Raw genomic sequence first — 19,810 nt, forward strand, 5'->3', positions numbered from 1 at the left:
TGATATTTTGTTTTCTCAAAAACTCTGGGACTTTTATTTCCTCCTACATGCTGCTCTTTTTAACCTCGCCTGGCCCTTTAAAATAGATCCCGCCCCTATGACGTGACCCAGGTGCCTCGACCAATCAAAAGGCTCTTGAGGAGTAATGCCCGCCCCCTTCTTCACCCCAGCCAATACGCTTCCGGCCGGGGTCACGCGCTCCGGCGCTTCAATGGGGGCCAATTGGAAAGAGGAAGCTCTGAGGCGCTGAAGGGTCACGTGGGGAGTCGTGACAGGGCCAAAGAGAGTCGCGGAAGCGTGGCGGGCCGGCTGGGATTGGGGCGGGTTTGAGGGTGACAGCTGAGCGTTTAAAGGGCCGGGGTCAGTTGACGAATCCAGCCCGCGTCTAGTCCTGGGGGGCCAGGGTCTCTGCTGCCGCGAGGGAGAGATGACTGCGGAGCGACCCGGCACAGTGCCCCTGGGCAGACCCGGGAGACCGCGAATGCTGGGATCATGGGGAGTCTGTAGGGTTCAGGTGTTTGCCGCGATCTTCCTGCTGCTGTTGTCTTCAGCAGGAGTCGGGGCCAGGGCAAAGGACGACTTCAGTCTGGTGAGTCACCCCTCGCATAGCCCCATCCCCGACTCACGCAGGCGGTCTGTGCCCAGTTGTACCCCGGGACCTAGGCTGCTGAGCCCCCTCTCCTCCGAGAAACTCTCTGACCCCGTTCCCTCCTTTCCCAGTCCCTTTCCCTCTCTGGGCCCTTGTCCTCTTTCCCTCTGAGTCTCCTCTTTCGAGCTCCTTACCCTTTTGAGGTCTCCCTGTCCCTGAGGGCTCCTTGTCCCCTCGTAGTCCCTCCCCCTCTCCGAGCCCCCAGTTTCGCTCCGAACTCTCCTCAGGGTTCCCCTTCCTTGTTCTGGGACCCCTTTTCCCACTCGGGATCCCCATCACCCTGCCTCTCCCAGGGGAACCTGACTCCGAGCCGCTATTCATTCACCCTAAAACCCCAAGTCACGTTTGTTCTGTTGATCCTTCCTCCTCGCTTCGTAGGTTCGTCCGCTTGTGACCATGGAGCAACTGCTGTGGGTGAGCGGGAAGCAGATCGGCTCTGTGGACACCTTCCGCATCCCGCTCATCACCACCACTCCTCGGGGCACTCTCCTTGCCTTTGCTGAGGCCAGGAAAATGTCAGCATCGGATAAAGGAGCTAAGTTCATTGCTCTGCGGAGGTCCACGGACCAGGGTATAAAGATACCTGGGTCACAAGAGGCTGGATGGGTGGGGAGCTTGACCTGCTTTAGGGCCCTGAGGCTGCTGGATCCCTGAAGAGTAGAGGGAACCTAAGGCGGGAAGGTGTCCGGGACAGTGATCTGGAAATTGGGCTCACCAAGGAGTTAAACATTCATTCAGACATTTACTGAGCACTTACTATATACCTGGCATTGTTCTAGGTTCTGTGAATACAGTTATGAACAAAACAAAGCAAAATTCCTTGCCTTCACAGGGCTTATATTCTACTGGGGTGTGGGGAGACAGACAATAAACATGATAACTAAGTAAATGTATTTTTTGTATTGGGAGCTGATGCGTGCAGTAGAGGAAAATGAAACATGGCAAGAGGCATGGAGAGTGCCAGAATTTGACTGTAATTTTGAGTAGATAACATTTGAGCAGACTCAGAGGAGGTAAGTGAACCTGGAAGAAGAGCCAGGCAGGTGTAACAAGCTTAGACAGAGTTCACTGCCCCCCCCCCCGCAAGGAGGGGAGCATTTGAGGAATGAGAAGGAGTTTGTGTGGCTGGATGGAGTGAGCAAGGGTAGAATAGATAAGGTCTGAGAGGTAAGGAGGGGCAGGTCTCGTGGGGCCATCATAAGGCCTTGGGTCCCTAGCAGGAGGTGAAAATTGCAGCGAGTGGGGGAAAGGGAGCCTCCAGAGTGCTCACCCTGGTTTTCTTCCCTTTTTTCTTTAGGCAGCACATGGTCTCCAACAGCTTTCATTGTGGACGATGGGGAGAGCCCAGATGGGCTGAACTTGGGGGCAGTGGTGAGCGATACAACAACAGGAGTGGTCTTCCTTTTCTACTCCCTCTGTGCTCACAAGGCTGGCTGCCAGGTGGCCTCCACCATGCTGGTGTGGAGCAAGGATGACGGCATTTCCTGGAGTTCGCCTCGGAACCTCTCCTTGGACATAGGCACTGAGATGTTTGCCCCCGGACCGGGCTCTGGCATTCAGGTCTCTGTCCTGAGATGGGTGGAGGGAGGTGCCTCATAGAGAGTCTGCCCCGTTATGGACTCCTTTGCAAAGAGAAGATCCTGTGAAGTCAGATTTTTCTGTCTTAGGTGGCATTCCTTGGAAGAAAGGGACATCCTGGGAGGAACACCCTACCAAGGGAAGGTGGAATTTTGCCATTGGCTTCCCATCTGGGGGTTGTCAACAGGGCTGCACTGATCCATGTGCAGATTAGAAAAAAAGTTAGAAAGTCCTGTGCAGATTAGAAGAAAGCCCTCCTTTGGGCAGACACAAGCCTGTGCCATGGTCCACAGCTTGGCCTGTGAACACAGGTTGGGTTTAAGCTCCCATCTCCCCCTGTGGCTGGGCCCCCTTGTCCTATGCACAGCCTGTCCAGAGTACACCCTGGATGTCCCGAAGGAGCTTATTCTGCCAAAGAGCTTCTTAATTCAGACAGTGGGTGTTTGTAATGCTTGTGGAACCCTCAGCAAACAAGGACAGAACGGAAGGGGACAACGTGTGCCTCACACTTAGGAGGTGGTGGGTTCCCCTCCCCTGCTTCTGAGCCCCCTCAATGTCTCCGTCTGTGGCACCCCTGTCCTTTTCCCACAGAAACAGTGGGAGCCTCGGAAGGGCCGGCTCATTGTGTGTGGCCACGGGACGCTGGAGCGGGACGGGGTCTTCTGCCTCCTCAGCGATGACCGCGGCGCCTCCTGGCACTATGGGAGTGGGGTCAGCGGCATCCCCTATGGCCAGCCCAAGCGGGAAAATGATTTCAGCCCCGACGAGTGCCAGGTCAGGAGGAGTCCATGGGCTGTCCCCCACCCGCTCAACCTGCTCTGTCCTCCAGAGCACCGTTTCACTCACGGACCCCGGGCCTGGCTGCCCAGTTCCGAGCCACCCAGCCTTGCTCCCTCAGGGACAGGGCCCTTCGCCCCACCCCCACCCTGCATCTTCCTGAAGCCCTCTTCTCTCCGCTCAGCCCTTTGAGCTCCCCGATGGCTCAGTGGTCATCAATGCCCGGAACCAGAACAACTACCACTGCCGCTGCCGAATCATCCTCCGCAGCTATGATGCCTGTGATACTCTGAGGCCCCGTGATGTGACCTTTGACCCTGAGCTCGTGGACCCTGTGGTAGCCGCAGGAGCTGTGGCCACCAACTCCGGCATTGTCTTCTTCTCCAACCCAGCCCATCCAGAGTTCCGTGAGTATCTGCCAGGTGGGGTCGGCGAGGAGCCCCCGTGACCTAGAGAAGGAGGCCTTCTCTAGGGGGAGACCTTCCTTCCCCTGATTCTGCTGCTGTTCCCAGGAGTGAACCTGACCCTGCGCTGGAGCTTCAGCAATGGCACCTCATGGCAGAAGGAGACGGTTCAGCTGTGGCCGGGGCCCAGTGGCTACTCCTCACTGGCAACCCTGGAGGGCAGTGTGGGCGGGGAGGACCAGGCCCCGCAACTCTATGTCCTGTATGAGAAAGGCCGGAAACAGTACATAGAGAGCATCTCCCTGGCCAAAGTCAGCGTCTATGGGACACTCTGAGCTGTACACCTGCCAAGGGGATAGAAGGCCCTGGACTCAGCCTCAGGACCATGGGTCTGTAGGGGGTCTACTGGAGGAGCCTAGAAGACGGCTCCACCTTCCTTTAGAGTCTAGCGTTTTGCAAAATCAACTTCTCTTTGACAGGGAAATCATTCCTTAGGACTAAAAACCTGGCTTCTCCCACATAGGAAGAGCTGCCCACACGTGGGAGCACTTCTCTTCCACATTGCTGGGTCTGCCCTCTCAGGGCAATGATTGGTCCTTTTCTTGGACAGGGCTAGGTGGGCCTGTAGCATTAAATAAATGTGAACTCAGGGAATTGGGGAAGGCTTACCTCTTTGGGGTAAGATACTGGCTTTGGAGAGAGTTGGTGAAAGTTCCAGAAGGGCAGGACATTTGGTTTCAAGGTAAGGAACGAGGTGCACCACCCACTTTGACTATGTATGAATCAAAATGTTTATAACTTAACGTTCTTAATGAAGGAGAATGAATATTTGCAGAGTCTCTGTGGTTCTGTCAGTGCACATCTTCATGTCTGTTTTCCTCGTGCACACTTGTGGGACTGGGAGTGAGTTTTGGGGAGGAAGCTGGTGTGCTTATTGCCTGTGAAAATCTGTGACTTTGGCAAATCAGATCCTCCTTTCTTTTTCGCATTCCTTCTTATCACAGAAATACAACTTGCTCTTAACAAGTGTAATGAGGGGAAGGAGGAGGAGCCTCATAAGATAATTAAAAACTGGCTGTTTTGTATTTCTAAGGTGGGGTGAGATACTGTCCTCCATGAAACAGGGAGCAGGTGTGTTAAATGCAGATGAGAAGCCTCTCCCAGGCCAGCCTGGCAGAGAAATGAGCACTGTGGCAATTGTGACACAACAACATCTCATCCTAAAGGAGATGCTGTGAAAAGAACAGCTGAGTGGGACAGCCACAGCTTTTCTCCATATGGAAAGAAAATGCAATGCCCGGATGAGACGGTAGGAATGTTCAAGACATTCTTTTCTTTTTAAAAACATATTTATTTATTTATTTGTTTGCCTGCTTGTTTATTTATTTATTTGGCCGTGCCGGGTCTTAGTTCCAGTTCCGGCATGCAGGATCTTCGTTGTTGGTGTGGGATCTTCGTTGCAGCACCTGGGCTCCTTAGTTGTGGCATGCAAACTCTTAGTTGCAGCATGCATGTGGGATCTAGTTCCCTGACCAGGGATCAAACCCGGGCCCCCTGCATTGGGAGTGCAGAGACTTATTCACTGCGCCACCAGGGAAGTCCCTGCACATTGCATTTTGATGTTTCTTAAATCTCAGTTTACAGTAGGTACACCTCCTATCCTCTCTTCTTTCTCTCTCTCTTTTTTTTTTTTTCTTTTTGATACCGTCTACACAGAAATATGTTCATTTGTCCTGTAGAACGTTCCACTCTCTGGATTCATCTGTTTCTTCCTCAGAGTGTCATTTAACTTTTTTCCTCCATCTCTTGTATTTCCAGTTATCAAACCTGAAGGTTTAATTAGATTCAGATTCCACTGGGTGAGGGAAGTGGGGGGTGGGGGGGACAAGATTCCTTCCCAGATGCTCTTTGTTTCCTCTTGTGCTCCCTCAGGAAGCAAGTGCTGCCCGCTTGTCCCTCTCTGAGTAAAGCTGAATTGAGTGATGGGTTCAGATGGCCATAGCCTGACCCCTCCTTTGTAAGGTTTCCCCATCAACCTTCCAACTGACAGTTTCATCCACAGATGAGTTTTGCCTGAATCAAGTATTTCATGAGGGGTTGTGAAATGTTGGTTTTTGAATTCTATTATTTTGTCCTCATTTATTAGCTGGAATTCTTTAGTAAAAAGGAACTGTCCCTCATCAAGGCTGTTGGGTTACCCTGAAGCATGATTTGTATGGGAAAGTCAGGATAAATGCTTCATTTCTCCCCTTAACTTGCCAGGTCTCAGAGTAACCTGATGTAATATTTTACCTTGGCCAGTAAACCACATTGTTGCCACACAGGACACACAAACAGAGGCAGAATCTATGGGAGACGAACACAGGCAACATGGCCGGGGAGGGCGGGCTCTGCTCTTCTAACACAGGTGGACGAATAGATATGACGCAGGAAGTGCAGTGAGGGGGGTGGCATCTGCAGCAACTGGGACGTCTGCTATCCACTGCCGCTAAAAATGCACATCTGAGAAAGTCTTGCTAACAACTTTATCAGAAATAATGGAGGAGATAGAGGAAATGATACCATGAATGTCTGCCACATGAGCTACTGCCTCGTGAAGTAGACATGGCAGGGGGCTTGTAAGGAAGTAATCATGTTCCTTCTTCATAGCCAAGAACCCTCAGCTAAGAGAGAGGCTCCTCAAGAAAGGATCTCCCCCGCTGGAGGGGGCGGAGTGGAGTCATTATAAACCAGAGTCCTGGCCCTACCCCAAACCTGCCTGTAGGTTCAGTGTCTCTAGAATGAGTCCAGGACCTTGCTTTTTTTTTTTTAATATATTTTATTGAAGTGTAGTTGATTTACAATGTTGTTAATTTCTGCTGTACAGCAAAGTGATTCAGTTATACGTTTGTATATTCTTTTTCATATTCCTTTCCATTATGGTTTATCCCAGGATACTGAATATAGTTCCTTGTGCTATACAGTAGGACCCTGTTGTTTATCCATCTTATATGTAATAGTTTGCATCTGCTAATCCCAAACTCCCAATCCATCCCTTCTCCGCCTCCACTCCCCGTTGGCAACCACAAGTCTGTTCTCTGTGTCTGGGAGTCTTTTTCTGTTTTGTGGATAAGTTCATTTGTGTCATATTTTAGATTCCACATATAATTCTTCTAATAATTGGTGATGTCGAGCATCTTTTCATGTCCCTGTTGGCCATCTGTACATCTTCTTTGGAGAAATATCTATGTAGGTTTTCAGCTCATTTTTCAATTGGGTTGTTTTTGTTTTGTTTATTTTGTTGTTATTGAGATATATGAGCTGTTTGTATATTTTGGAAATTAAGCTTTTGTCGGTCACATCATTTGCAAATATTTTCTCCCAGTTCGTAGGTTGTCTTTTCATTTTGTTTATGGTTTCCTTTGCTGTACAAAAGCTTGTAGTTTGATTAGGTCCCATTTGTTTATTTTTGCTTTTATTTCTATTGCCTTGGGAGACTGACCTAAGAAAACATGGGTATGATTCATGTCAGAGAATGTTTTGCCTATGTTTTCTTGCAGGAGTTTTATGGTGTCATGTCTTATATTTAAGTCTTTAAGCCATTTTGAGTTTATTTTTCTCTATGTTGTGAGGGTGTGTTCTAACTTCATTGATTTACATGCGGCTGTCCAGCTTTCCGAACACCACTTGCTCAAGAGACTGTCTTTTCTCCATTGTATATTCTTGCCTCCTTTGCAGGGCCTTGCTTTTTTTTTTTAAATAAATTTATTTATTTTTGGCTGTGTTGGGTCTTCATTGCTGCACACGGGCTTTCTCTAGTTGCAGCGAGCAGGGGCTACTCTTCGTTGCAGTGCGCGGGGTTCTCATTGTGGTGGCTTCTCTTGTGCAGAGCAGGGGCTCTAGGTGTGCGAGCTTCGGTAGTTGTGGCTCACAGGCTCAGCAGTTGTGGCTCACAGGCTCTAGAGCCCAGGCTCGGTAGTTGTGGCACACGGGCTTAGTTACTCCATGGTATGTGGGATCTTCCCAGACTAGGGCTCGAACCCGTGTCCCCTGCGCTGGCAGGCGGATTCTTAATCACTGCGCCACCAGGGAAATCCAGGCCTTGCATTTTTAAAAGGAACTACAGGAGAGTCTAATACTGCGGTCTTTGGGCTGCACTTTGAGAAACTGTCTCTTAGACGTTTTAGCCTAGACTTAGGAAGACTAGATTTCAAAACATTGAAGAAAAGATCTCAAAAGAGAAACTGTTTCAACAGGAAGAATTTGTGTTTAAAAAACACCAATAACTATAAAAGATGGCAGGGACCGAACCTGCCTGTTTACCTGGGCATCTTAAACCCCGCCACAACACCTAGCACATCGTGGATGCTTAATACAGGAGGAAAGACAAGTCCAGCATGGGTAAGGAGCTGGGCCAGTGTTTCTGAGTGTGGTTCCAGGTAGGTGGCAGCCACTCCCTGGGAACATGTTAGAAACGCTTGACCTTCCCCCTATACTGACCACCCCTTTCCCCACCAGACCTGCAGAATCAGAAGCTCTGGGGGTGGGCCCCAGCACTCCGTGTGTTAGCAAGGGGATTCTAATGCACATTCAAGTTTGAAAGCCAGGGTTAGAACACAAGTCAGGGGTGCAGAAAGGATTGAAGAATTGTTGGTTGGTTGGCTTTTTTTCTTTTAATATAAAGGAGGAATTAGAAGGAGTGGCAGGAGACTGAAAGGGGAAGGTATGTGCTTATTTGTACAAATAGGACAAAGTGGACTTTGAAAACTACAGCCTGGTGAGTGCCACCTGGATCAGCAGCGAAATTCTAGCATGGAGCCCTAACCCCCTAACACAGGCCCTTCTGCCCCCTTCAAAGCCTCTCCCCCCTCCCCCCAGCCCCTTGGCTCGGCATTGAAAGGGCTCTGGGCTCTCCCTGTTTATCAGGCTGCCCTTAAACAATAGAAGGAGCCTAACAGGTAATATTGAGCAGCAAATACCAGGGACCCGGCACCAGGTACAGTTTCTCACCAATTCAGTCCTCACAACCAGAAGTCAATATCAGGAAGGAGCAGGACGAGGTACATCATTTTTGCCCCAAAAAAAGGATTAGGAAAGAAGATCTAAGACATAGGCTTGCAATTCTTTTTGACAAAAAACAAAAACACACACACACAAAAAATAAACAAAAATGGACTTAAGGGCTTCCCTGGTGGCGCAGTGGTTGAGAGTCCGCCTGCCAAGGCAGGGGATGCGGGTTCGTGCCCCAGTTTGGGAAGATCCCACATGCCGCGGAGCGGCTGCTTCCGTGAGCCATGGCCGCTGAGCCTGCGCGTCCGGAGCCTGTGCTCCGCGGCGGGAGAGGCCACAACAGTGAGAGGCCCGCATAAAAAAAAAAAAAAAATGGACTTAAATTTACCACAAGGAAAGGGTAGATCTTCCCTTTCCTAATATTCTGGATAGAATATTTTTTAAAACACATTTTTAGGGAATTCCCTGGCGGTCCAGTGGTTAGGACTCTGCACTTTCACTGCCGAGAGCCCAGGTTCAATCCCTAGTCCAGGAACTGAAATAGCGCAAGGCGCATGGCTCGGCCAAAAAAAAAACAAACACATTTTTACTGTAGGGCTTTGTTGGTGAGAAAGTAAGGGAAATCTTCAAAAACCATAAATAATGGACAGCAAGAACCCAGAAAAACAAATGAGCCCTGGAGCTGGCATTTGCCCTGAGGACATCAGTCAATGCTCAGTGACCAAATCAGGATTACAGTGGATCACAGATTTGCAGTCAGGATATAAAGCCAAGGTCCTGAAAAGTTCTGGAAATTGTGAAAGGAAAATCAAATGGAGTTGGTACTCTAAGAGAGCTCTCTAAAATGGAGCTGGGGGCTTCCCTGGTGGCGCAGTGGTTGGGAGTCCGCCTGCCGATGCAGGGGACGCGGGTTCGTGCCCCGGTCCAGGGGGATCCCACATGCCGTGGAGCGGCTGGGCCCGTGGGCCATGGCCGCTGGGCCTGCGCGTCCGGAGTCTGTGCTCCGCAACGGGAGAGGCCACAACAGTGAGAGGGCCACGTACCGCAAAAAAAAAAAAAAAAAATTTAAAATGGAGCTGGGAGACCATTAAGGAAATGTGACTTATACACATCTCAGCCTGGATGGAATCTGACCTTTTGACCTTATGAAGTCATCCAGAACACCTGCTAGAAACTCAAGATACATATAAAGTAACTCGTGACAGTCTACTTATCAGACCCCTACCCTAAAACAACCTGTGATTCCCTGTGGACAAATATTTTCTGACTTAGTCAATCCTAATTCTCGCCAGGCAACTTTTAACAACCTTGTGGCTTTGTGTCTTTATGAGCCCCTGACTCTTTCTTTTCCTTGGAACACATTTTCGGGGTTACCCGAATCTGTGTCTCCCTAACTGCAATTCTTAAGACTCCAGATAAACTCTTTTCTTATTTGCAGCCTCCTGCACTATTTTTTTTTTTTTAGTTGACAAAGTTAAAAAAGAGCATTTTTCCCACCCCCGCCCCGGGGTGGGAAAGCAGTAGTGCCTTGGGTGCAAAATTTAAGAGAACACCAAAAAACTCAGGAATCAAGATAAATCATGTTTTAGTGCAATTAAAAAAAAGTCAAATTGGCAAACTACAGCTCACAGGCTGACTACTCTTTGTAAATAAAGTATCAAAAGGCCGCATCTTCAGTGTGCGAACTGGCCTCCATCTTTGCTCCGGATAGAGGGGGGAAAAAGAAAAGGAAAATAAATAAAAGTATCTGGAAAATTCCTAACAAAAAGTTCATACTCCCGTGGGATTAACACCAGAAGTCACATTTCCTGTGACCTCCAAATCTGCCAGCCACACATTTAGCAGTACCTGGTCTTAAGCTCAGTGGTGAGTACATGTTGTTTATTAGTCTTCTTTAAATTGTACATAATTATTATATACACTTTTGTGTATAATAGTAAGTAGAAGGAAAATTTAAAATAAAATAAAATGAAATAGAAAGAAATAAAAGGGACAAATAAATAAATAGAAGGAAAAAGATAAATGGAGACCTCTGGGTAACTTGGCAAAAATACAACCACAAAGGGACTTCCCTGTGGTCCAGTGGTTAAGAATCCGCCTTCCAATGCAGGGGACACGGGTTTGATCCCTGATCGGGGAACTAAGATCCCACATGCTGCAGGGCAACTAAGCCCACACTCCACAACTAGAGTGCCCACGCACCACAACTAGAGTGCCCACGCACCACAACTAGAGTGCCCATGCACCACAACTAGAGATCCTGTACGCTGCAACGAAAAATCCTGCATGCCACAACTAAGGCCCAACACAGCCAAAAATAAATAAATAAATATATATATTTTAAAAAATACAGCCACAAAGGTGGTGTCCAGAGCCAATGCCAACGTGCATCAAGAGGATGAGGTTGGAGGGAAGAGTGAAGATGCATAGTCAGCTTGATGCTTCAGTATCTTAAGTCCACCTAACTTTGTGATGTTCCTATCAACCAATTTAAGGGAGGTGTGTTGTTTAACCTCCACCAAGCTTGGTTTTGGTATTTTGGAATCCCTGAAGCCGTTGTAATGCCCTTGCCATTGGAGGTGGGAGCCTGGTAGAGAGCAGCTAACATGTTCCTTGGCCAAGATTCTAAAAGGAGAGGTCAGGGGAAGGCCAGTGTCTCTGCACATCTGAGTCTCAGCAAGGCATTTGATAAGGTCAAGGGTACCACAGGGAAATTTCCTGGACCCATGTATACAAAAAAGAGGGAGAATTCATTTGCCACCCCTGGAGGACAATTTTACACCAACCCCTTACACACACAATACTATAAATACAGGAAAAGAATGAATCATTTCTCCTACGTTTGCAGTAGGAAAAAATAATTCAGATTAGACAAAGTACGAGTTGATGAGATGACTTATTACTTGTTTTACAGAAGAATGTCAGCAAATAAGTGTAGAAAGAATAATCAAAGTGGAAAATCATCATTTTGCAAACTTGAGTGAAAATTCCCATTTGAAAGGTGCCCTCCCTGAACCAGGAGTACAAGAAGTTGGCGACCAAGAGAATTCTATACAAACAGAACTTGTTGGGAATTCCCTGGTGGTCCAGTGGTTAGGACTCAGCACTTTCACTGCCATGGGCCCAGGTTCAATCCCTGGTTGGGAAACTAAGATCCCACCAAAAAAAAAAAAAAAACACAGAACTTGTTAAAAGTAATTCTTACCTTCTTTAGCCTCCCCCCATAGTTTAGACACTTTTCCACAATTGTCTCTTTTGTTCAACCTTACGTAAAAGCAAGTATGCCATGTCTTTGGGTTTTCATTTCTTTATGAAGTCTCGTGTCATGTAAAACTTAAATAAATGTGTATGCTTTTCTCCTGTTAATCTGTCTTTGTCCGGTTGATTTTCAAACCCAGCCAGGGACCCTAAGAGGGTCAAGGAAAACTATTTCCTCCCCTACACAGGCAAAGATCATCAGTGGATGCCAAAATCATTAGGTTAAGGTTGATGGAGACTGGATATTCATTCACAAGATGCTGAAACCAAGGGTAGTCAGCCATTAGCCATTAATAAATAATAAACTGTAACCTGCCTTCACTGATCAAGCTCACTCCATTTTTACAAAAAATTTGCATGTCCTCTGAGCATCACATAGCCTAAACAGTGTTTGCCCAAGTTGTTTTTTTGAGATTTGGAGTTGTCTGTGTCCGGTTCAAGATAGAACCAGTTAAGACTGGTTAAGACCACTGACCTTCCATCTGGGCATGCAGAGTGTCTGGGCACAGAGTGTCTGCTCCGTGACATTTTGACATCAGAAGGACAAAAAATTCACCCTCAGCACATACTAACACGGCCATTTTCTGAACATAGGTCCCAAGAAGAAACCTGTAGCTTAGTTGTGTCTGTGCAGAACGTTGATTGAGCACCTTTCTCTTATCTCTAATTACCTTTCCCTGCACCTCAGCTTTATCCTATGAATACCCCAAGCCCCTTGCCTTTTTGGGAAGAAAATGAGACTTGTTCTCTCATCCCGTCAGTTGGCTGCCTTGTGGATAAACTCTCTGCTGCAAACCTAGCGTTTGGCTTGCTGCGCATCAGGCAAACAAACCTGGTTCGGTAACAGTGCCAAAGAATTAACCCATCTTGCCACTCACAAGGGTGAAAAGCACCTCTACAATGAAGAGATCCTGGGGGTCACTACTGTAACCGGGCGATCAAACTAAGGTCAAGAATAAAAAAAAAAAAAAAAAAAAGAATAATGGAACCAGGGTGGGATAGGGAGGGTGGGAGGGAGATGCAAGAGGGAGGAGATATGGGGATATATGCATATGTTTAGCTGATTCACTTTGATATAAAGCAGAAACTAACACACCATTGTAAAGCAATTATACTCCAATAAAGATGTTAAAAATTAAAAATAAAAAAGAATAATGGAAAAAGTAGACTTTATAATCCCCCTGACACAAGGCCCTGTGAAGTATATAGCACGTGGTAGACTGAAAAAATGATCCCCTAAAAGATATCCATGCTCTAACGCCTGGAACCTGTGAAGGCTATCTTATACAGGGATAAAGAGGGTCTTTACAGATTGATTAAATCAAGGGTCTTGCGATGGGGAGATAATTCTGGATTATCTGGGAGGGCTCTAAATGAAATCGCATATATCGTTATAAGAGGGAGGCAGAAGAGGATGCAATACACACAAGTGAAGAGGAGGAGGCAGCGTGACACAGAGGCAGAGATTGGAGTGATGTGGCCACGAGCCAAGTTATGCCAGCAGCCACCAGACGCTGGAAGAGACAAGGAACAGATTCTCCCATAGTGTCTCTGGAGGGGGCAAGGCCCTGTGGACACCTTGATTTTTGCCCAGTGAAACTGTTTTGAACTTCTGGCCTCCAGCATTGTGAAGGAATAAATATCTGTTGCTTTAAACCACCAAGTTTGTGGTAATTTGTTACAGCAGCCATACATGGTGTCGTTCATGAAGTATTCTTGCCCAAACCATGTAATCAGAATCTAATTAGGTCTTTAAGGGAATTCCCTGGTGGTCCAGTGGTTTGATCCCTGGTTGGGGAGCTAAGATCCCGCAGGCTGTGTGGTGCAGCCAAAAAAAAAAAAAAAAATCTAATTAGTCCTTTAAGTATAACTTCCAGGTTAAAGAAAATGCAGAAAGTTGAGGAACAAGTTAAAAACACCAAGAGAGCACAGTTAGATGAAGCCAACATGTGGAATGTTCTACAAGACAACTGGCCTAGTCTCTTCAAAGGATCATTGTCACAGAAAGAAGGGGACTGTTCTAGAATCAAGAGACTAACAAGGGACTTCCCTGGTGGTCCAGTGGTAAAGAATCCACCTTCCAATGCAGAGGACACAGGTTCGATACCTGGTCGGGGAACTAGGATCCCACATGCCACGGGGCAACTAAGCCCGTGTACCACAACTAGAGAGAGAAAACCCGCACGCCACAACTAGAGAAAAGCCCGTGCGCCACAACGAAGAGCGCGCGAGCTGCAACGGAGACCCTGCCTGCCGCAACGAAGACCCAACACAACCAAAAATAAGAAAGTAAATAAGTGAAGATTAAAAAAAGAGAGAGACTAACAAGATATACCAGTAAAAGAAAGTGCTTGATCCTTAAATCAATTAATACTGGCTCTTTAAAAGAACAATTACCATAAAAGATATCTGGGGAACAGTTGAAAAAATTTGAGTATTGATTTAACTATTAAGTAATATTAGGAATTATTAATTTTCTCAGGTATAATAGTATTGTAGGACTTCCCTGGTGGCACAGTGGTTAAGAATCCGCCTGCCAGTGCAGGGGACACGGGTTCGAGCCCTGGTCCAGGAAGATCCCACATGCCACAGAGCAACTAAGCCTGTGCGCCACAACTACTGAGCCCGCGTGCTGCAACTACCGAAGCCTGTGAGCCTAGAGCCCATGCTCCGCAACAAGAGAAGCCACCACAGTGAGAAGCCCGAGCACCACAACAAAGAGTAGCCCCCGTTCGCTGCAACCAGAGAAAGCCTACACACAGGGAAAGACCCAACGCAGTCAAAAATAAAATAAATAAATAAATATATATATTAAAAAAAAAAGATCCTGCAAGCCTCGCAGAAAAAAAAAAAGTATATATGCAGGTAAACGTCCTTAGATTGTAGATATGCATGCTGAAATATTTAAGCATAAAATGTCATGATCTCTATAATTCACATTGAAATGAGCCTGCTAAATATATATATTTTATATTTATATGTATGTATATGTATATACGCACATATATAATTTAATATATATTTTTGCCATTTGCCATATTTTCAAATATGGAAAAATGTTGACAATTGTTGGATTAGGTGGTGGGTATATGGGTGTTTACATTCTTCCTATTGTTTGAAAAGTCTCCTGATAAAAAGTTTAAAAAGCAATCTTTTGTAATGGTTGCTCAGCCTCCTGTAGAAGAAATCAACCCACTGTGGAGCAAGGCCTCTCTCTGCGTGCTGGGAAACGGGAGGCTCCCAATCCAGGGTGGTACCCGCCATTGATGCAAGGCCCTTTAAAGACAGCTCCCTCTCCCATGTTGTTACCCATCAGCACATAACTGGGTTTGATTATTGGCTGACATCTCTATCTTCACTATGTTTAGAATTTAATGGTTTAATGGCAGGCAATAGCCAGCCTGGAATGTGATCCATTTCCACCTGAGAGTCACCTGACTGGGGGCAATAAAATTTAACATTTGAAGCATCAGCAGGTACTTTAACCCTTAGGATAATCTCTCTGTCCTTACTCTTTGGGAAATAACACAATTGAAAGACTATCTTGGGCAAGTAGGATGTTAATGGTCGAGAAAGTACTACAATAAACAAAGTAATAGATGGCCCTGAGCTTCTCAAAGCCAGATGCCCATAGATGCCACTGCACAGAGCTAACCATGGTGCCTGCGCCTGTTCTGGCTGCAGCATTCTAACAAACCAGCAAGGTGAAGGCAACAATGCCAAATGTTGGAGCATCTCACTTCACCCTTCCTAAAAACTCCTTTTCATATTCATCTCTGTTTTCTCTGCTCCACATTATGGATGATTTCTTCTTCCAGTTCACTAATTCTCTATCCAGTTGGTCTGTTATTTAACCTGTTTGTTGTGTTTCTTATGAATTTAACTGTTCATTTCAATTCTAGAATTGCTGCTTGTTTCCTTTTCAAACCCATCTCCTACTTTATAATGCCCTCTTCTGCACAATGGATTGAATGAGCCCCTTTATCTCTTTGAACATCTTCAGTCTCCAAGCGTGCTGTCATCTGAGTTTCTTAGTTGTAAAGTCACCTGTTACTGCGACTCCTGACTTGTTCTCCTGGGGATGTTCTGGCTCATCTTGAGAACGGTTGTCTTCCAAGGGAGCTCCCTGTGTCTGGAGGTGTCCCTGGGGCTGACTTAAGCTTTTGCCTGTGCTCAGCCCTCTGGGATTCACAGGTCCCAAACATTGTTTTTTAAGTTATTCAGAAGTAGTTTGACATACGAAAATATGAATTACACAACGAGCTCCCATAGAGCCTCCTTGACTATACACCTCCTTGAGTATATCACTGTCCCTGCCCACCCCATCTTGAATTTAGCATTTAGCAATCCTATACATTTCTTTTTATATATATATAAATTTATTTATTTATTTATTTTTGGCTGTGTTGGGTCTTCGTTGCAGTGCGCAGGCTTCTCATTGTGCTGGCTTCTCTCATTGTGGAGCACGGGCTGTAGGCATGTGGGCTTCAGGAGTTGTGGCTCACGGACTCTAGAGCACAGGCTCAGTAGTTGTGGCACACAGGCTTAGTTGCTCCGCGGCATGTGGGATCCTCCTGGACCAGGGATCGAACCCGTGTCCCCTGAATTGTCAGGTGAATTCTCAACCACTGCGCCACCATGGAAGCCCCAGTGCTATGCATTTCTTTTTGTTTTTACTATGATACTTAACTCCAAACAATATGTATATATTTTTAATTTATTTTATTGAAGTATGGTTGATTTACAATGTTGTGTCAATGTCTGCTCTACAGCAAAGTGATTGTTATATATATATATATATATATATATATATATATTCCTTTTCATATTCTTTTCTATCCGGTTTATCACAGGATATTGAATATACTGTGCTATACAGTAGGAACTTAGGAACTTTAAACAATATATTGTTTAGTGGTAAATGTTTTAAGCATGACATACTGTTTTTCTGTCATCTGCTTTCTTTCTTCACATTGTGAGATTAATCCACTCTGGTATGTTAGTCATCCTACTGGTGCATGTAACACACGGTGTATTTTATGAATATACCCCCATTTCCCTATTGGAGAACATTTGGTTTCCTTTTTTTCTCCCCCTTAACCAACAGTACTATCAAGGATGTGTATATTAATCCTTGTATCTGTATGTGAGTGTTTAGGGTGCATCACCAGAAGTGGAAACACTGGGTTGAAGAGAGCATGCCTCCTTTTTAGTAGGTACTGCTAAACTGTTTTCCAAAGGGATTCTATAAAGTTATATTCCTGCAAACAATGTCCAAAACAGTTTTTATTTCTTGGTTCTAGGATTTCCTCACAAACCAAATTATATCCAGAAGCTTTGTTGGAGGCTGTTGCATCACACAGAGGAGCGAAGTGAGCCGATGGTGGATCCCACCAGAGTCAAGGAGCAGCAGGGTTGTGAGATGCGGCCAAACTTTGGTGTTAAGGTATCGCCAGCATGATTTGCTGACAAATTGGATATAAAATATGCAAACAGGACTCACGGAGACTCCGAGGGTTCGGGCTCAAGCAACAGGCAGGTAGAGGTATCATTCTGGAGGGGCTTGCGCACTAGCCAGTTGCTAAGGATTCCAGGGATGAGAGGCCTGGGGAAACAGGCCTGGGAGGCTCACGGTCTTCAGTAGCTGAGATGGCAGGCCAGGCTCTGCGTAGATTAATTTTAGAGAGTTGTGAGATCTGCCTAGTGGGTTGGGAGGACTGGTTACTTCTGAAAGTGCTCCTGGGGGTGAAGAAGATTCAGTGTGCTTTGGGGTAGGGGTCTTATCAAATCACTGTCACCCCTGTGAAGAGAGGCTGTGGGGCTCAAGAATGAGAGGACTGCAAAGTGATTTCCATGCCTGGAATTAAGAAAAGTTCACGTGACCATCTTCACCATGGCTGTAGCTCAATCAGTTTTTTTTTAATACATTTATTTATTTATTTATTTATTTATTTATGGCTGCGTTGGGTCTTTGTTGCTGCACGCAGGCTTTCTCTAGTTGCGGTGAGCGGGGGCTACTCTTTGGTTGCAGCTCATGGCCTTCTCATTGCAGTGGCTTCTCTTGCTGCGGAGCACGGGCTCTAGGTGTGCAGGCTTCAGCAGTGTGGCTCACGGGCTCTAGAGCACAGGCTCAGGAGTTGTGGCGCACGGGCCCAGTTGTTCCGTGGCATGTGGGATCCTCCTGGACCAGGGATCAGATCAAACCCATGTCCCCTGGATTCTCAACCACTGCACCACCATGGAAGTCCCTCAGTCTTATACTCTAAACCTGGGACTGACACAGGAAGGAGGGTCTGAACACCTAGGGCAGGACTTGGATCATACAAATAAGGGCAAGAGAGTGCAGAAGAGACCCTATGGACAAGAAATGAAGTTGACCATTTTATAGTCATGTCAAGGACTAAGGAAAACTGGATGAGGTACTGACTAGGCTATGTTAGCTAATGTCTAAGCTATTTGGAATAATCTAATTGTAGCTAATGCCTAAATAAGGCTTTCTATGTTAGGCAGTTTTAAGTGCATTTACATATAGTTAAACCTAACAACTCCGTAAGCGTAGGTACGCTTTTATCCATTTACAAATGAGGAAATAGAGTGGCTAAGTAACTCAGCCAAAGTTGAACAGCTGTAAGTATTCAGTCTGGCTCCCTACATCTTAACCAGTCCCCTGTGCTTCGTGTGTGATACTGTCACCCTAGAAAAATGCACTTACAAATGCAAGTCCTCATGTACACTACCCAGAGACACCCGTCAACCTGGAATTGTTTTTTGCCTAAATAAAAATGGGCAGAAATGTGTTTGGAAGTGTAGAATCTAAACTATAGGGAAGTATGTGAACAAAAAAGAACCAAGCTGCAACGTAACTACGTGGAGTATTAGTCCATATTTATGAAGCTCAAAAAGATACAAAATACAAAACCAAACAATATTTTAGGGACGCATTGAAATCAGAGTACAAAGCCAAAGAATGATACAGCCACAATTCAGCTGGGTGACATCCTCTGAGTGGGAGGGAGAAAAAGAAAAACGGAATCAAAGACAGGTTTGCTTCAGTTATTGGAAATGTTTAAAGCTAGGCCGTAGGTATATTATATACTAGACAGAAAGGAATTTGAATCCTGACTGACACTGACCTTGGAGAGACCAGTGAGTGGTCCTGAAGAGAGATCTTAGTTCCTGCCCGGGAATAGAACCTAGCAGCTAGTCCACCAGTGGCTAGAGGCTAGAAGCAAAGTTCCCTGGCTCTTGCCCCATTTGAAAGCAAGAATGTTTCAAGGAGGCAAAAACTGTAAGAACAGATACAAAGTTTATTATTAGAGACACAACACAATTGGGAGAACAGCACACAGAGAAACAGTTTAAGACAGAAGCAAGGCAGAAATACACGGAGAGAAAGGATATGGGCATCCTCTCTGAGGAGTAGCGAAAAGGGCGATTTAAATCACATATAGGACGGGTCTTCCGGGTCTTTGGTTACCTTTAGCCAATTATCGTTTTCTTTTTTCACAGCTGACCAGTCCTAGGACCCTCCCCAAGATGGGAGTGCAGCTTTTTGCCAAGATGGATTCCACTGCAGAGGCCTGTGGGGGGTATGTCCACACTTATTATGGGGTGGTGCCCCCTCCCTTTTTGACCCCCAAGGAGCCTTCCTGCTCATGTGTAGACAGGGAAGTTTACCTTGACCTCAGGAGTGGTCATCTTATCTCTTAACTTCAGCAGAGCTCAGCTTCTGCCACTTGCTTTGTCCTTGGAGTGTCTGGGTGAGAACCAAGCTTCAATTTTACTCCACTTGACAAACACCAGTGTCCAGCCCAGGGGCCTCAGTACCTCCTATCTCTGTGACCTTAAGCAAATTATTTAACATCCCTGAGCTTTCCTCTCCTTGCTTGCAAGGTAGGGTAGATACATATCTACTTTGCAAGGTTTTAAGGATTCAATGAAGTGAAACACATAAAAAGCCTAGGACAGACCAAAGCACTAAATATATGGTGGCTGCTAAGATTATACAGAACCTGTGGTCAGGGAATAGCAATGGGAGCAGGTAACTGTCCTGTAGAGAGTACCAAACAGGGCAATTTCAAGGACGGGAAAAAAAAAAGGCCTGGCAAAGACGATTAAGGAAAATAAAAGTTGGAAAAAATCTTTGCTGAGTGGG

General features: G+C 46.1%; 1 protein-coding gene across 2 annotated transcripts; it reads left to right on the plus strand.

Annotated features, from left to right (window-relative positions):
• Positions 1-281: 281 nt before the first annotated feature.
• Positions 282-19,459, plus strand: NEU1 (neuraminidase 1). 2 transcript variants are annotated; one of them, XM_027099477.1, is made up of 7 exons: positions 282-589; positions 1,028-1,220; positions 1,947-2,209; positions 2,819-3,001; positions 3,189-3,411; positions 16,959-17,101; positions 19,165-19,459. In XM_027099477.1, the coding sequence occupies exons 1-7, from the start codon at positions 428-430 to the stop codon at positions 19,363-19,365; spliced, it is 1,368 nt and encodes a 455-aa protein (XP_026955278.1). In that variant the 5' UTR covers positions 282-427; the 3' UTR covers positions 19,366-19,459. The 2 variants fall into 2 exon arrangements, with proteins under 2 accessions (XP_026955278.1, XP_026955279.1); XM_027099478.1 differs by lacking the exons at positions 16,959-17,101; positions 19,165-19,459 and adding exons at positions 3,517-4,717; positions 11,312-12,611 and having other exon boundaries at positions 287-589.
• The last annotated feature ends 351 nt before the right edge of the window (positions 19,460-19,810 follow it).

The sequence above is a fragment of the Aethalodelphis obliquidens genome, unplaced genomic scaffold, assembly GCF_003676395.1.
Source record: "Aethalodelphis obliquidens isolate GAN/ISIS:26980383/991018 unplaced genomic scaffold, ASM367639v1 scaffold131, whole genome shotgun sequence".
In the NCBI taxonomy this organism is placed as follows: domain Eukaryota; kingdom Metazoa; phylum Chordata; class Mammalia; order Artiodactyla; family Delphinidae; genus Aethalodelphis; species Aethalodelphis obliquidens.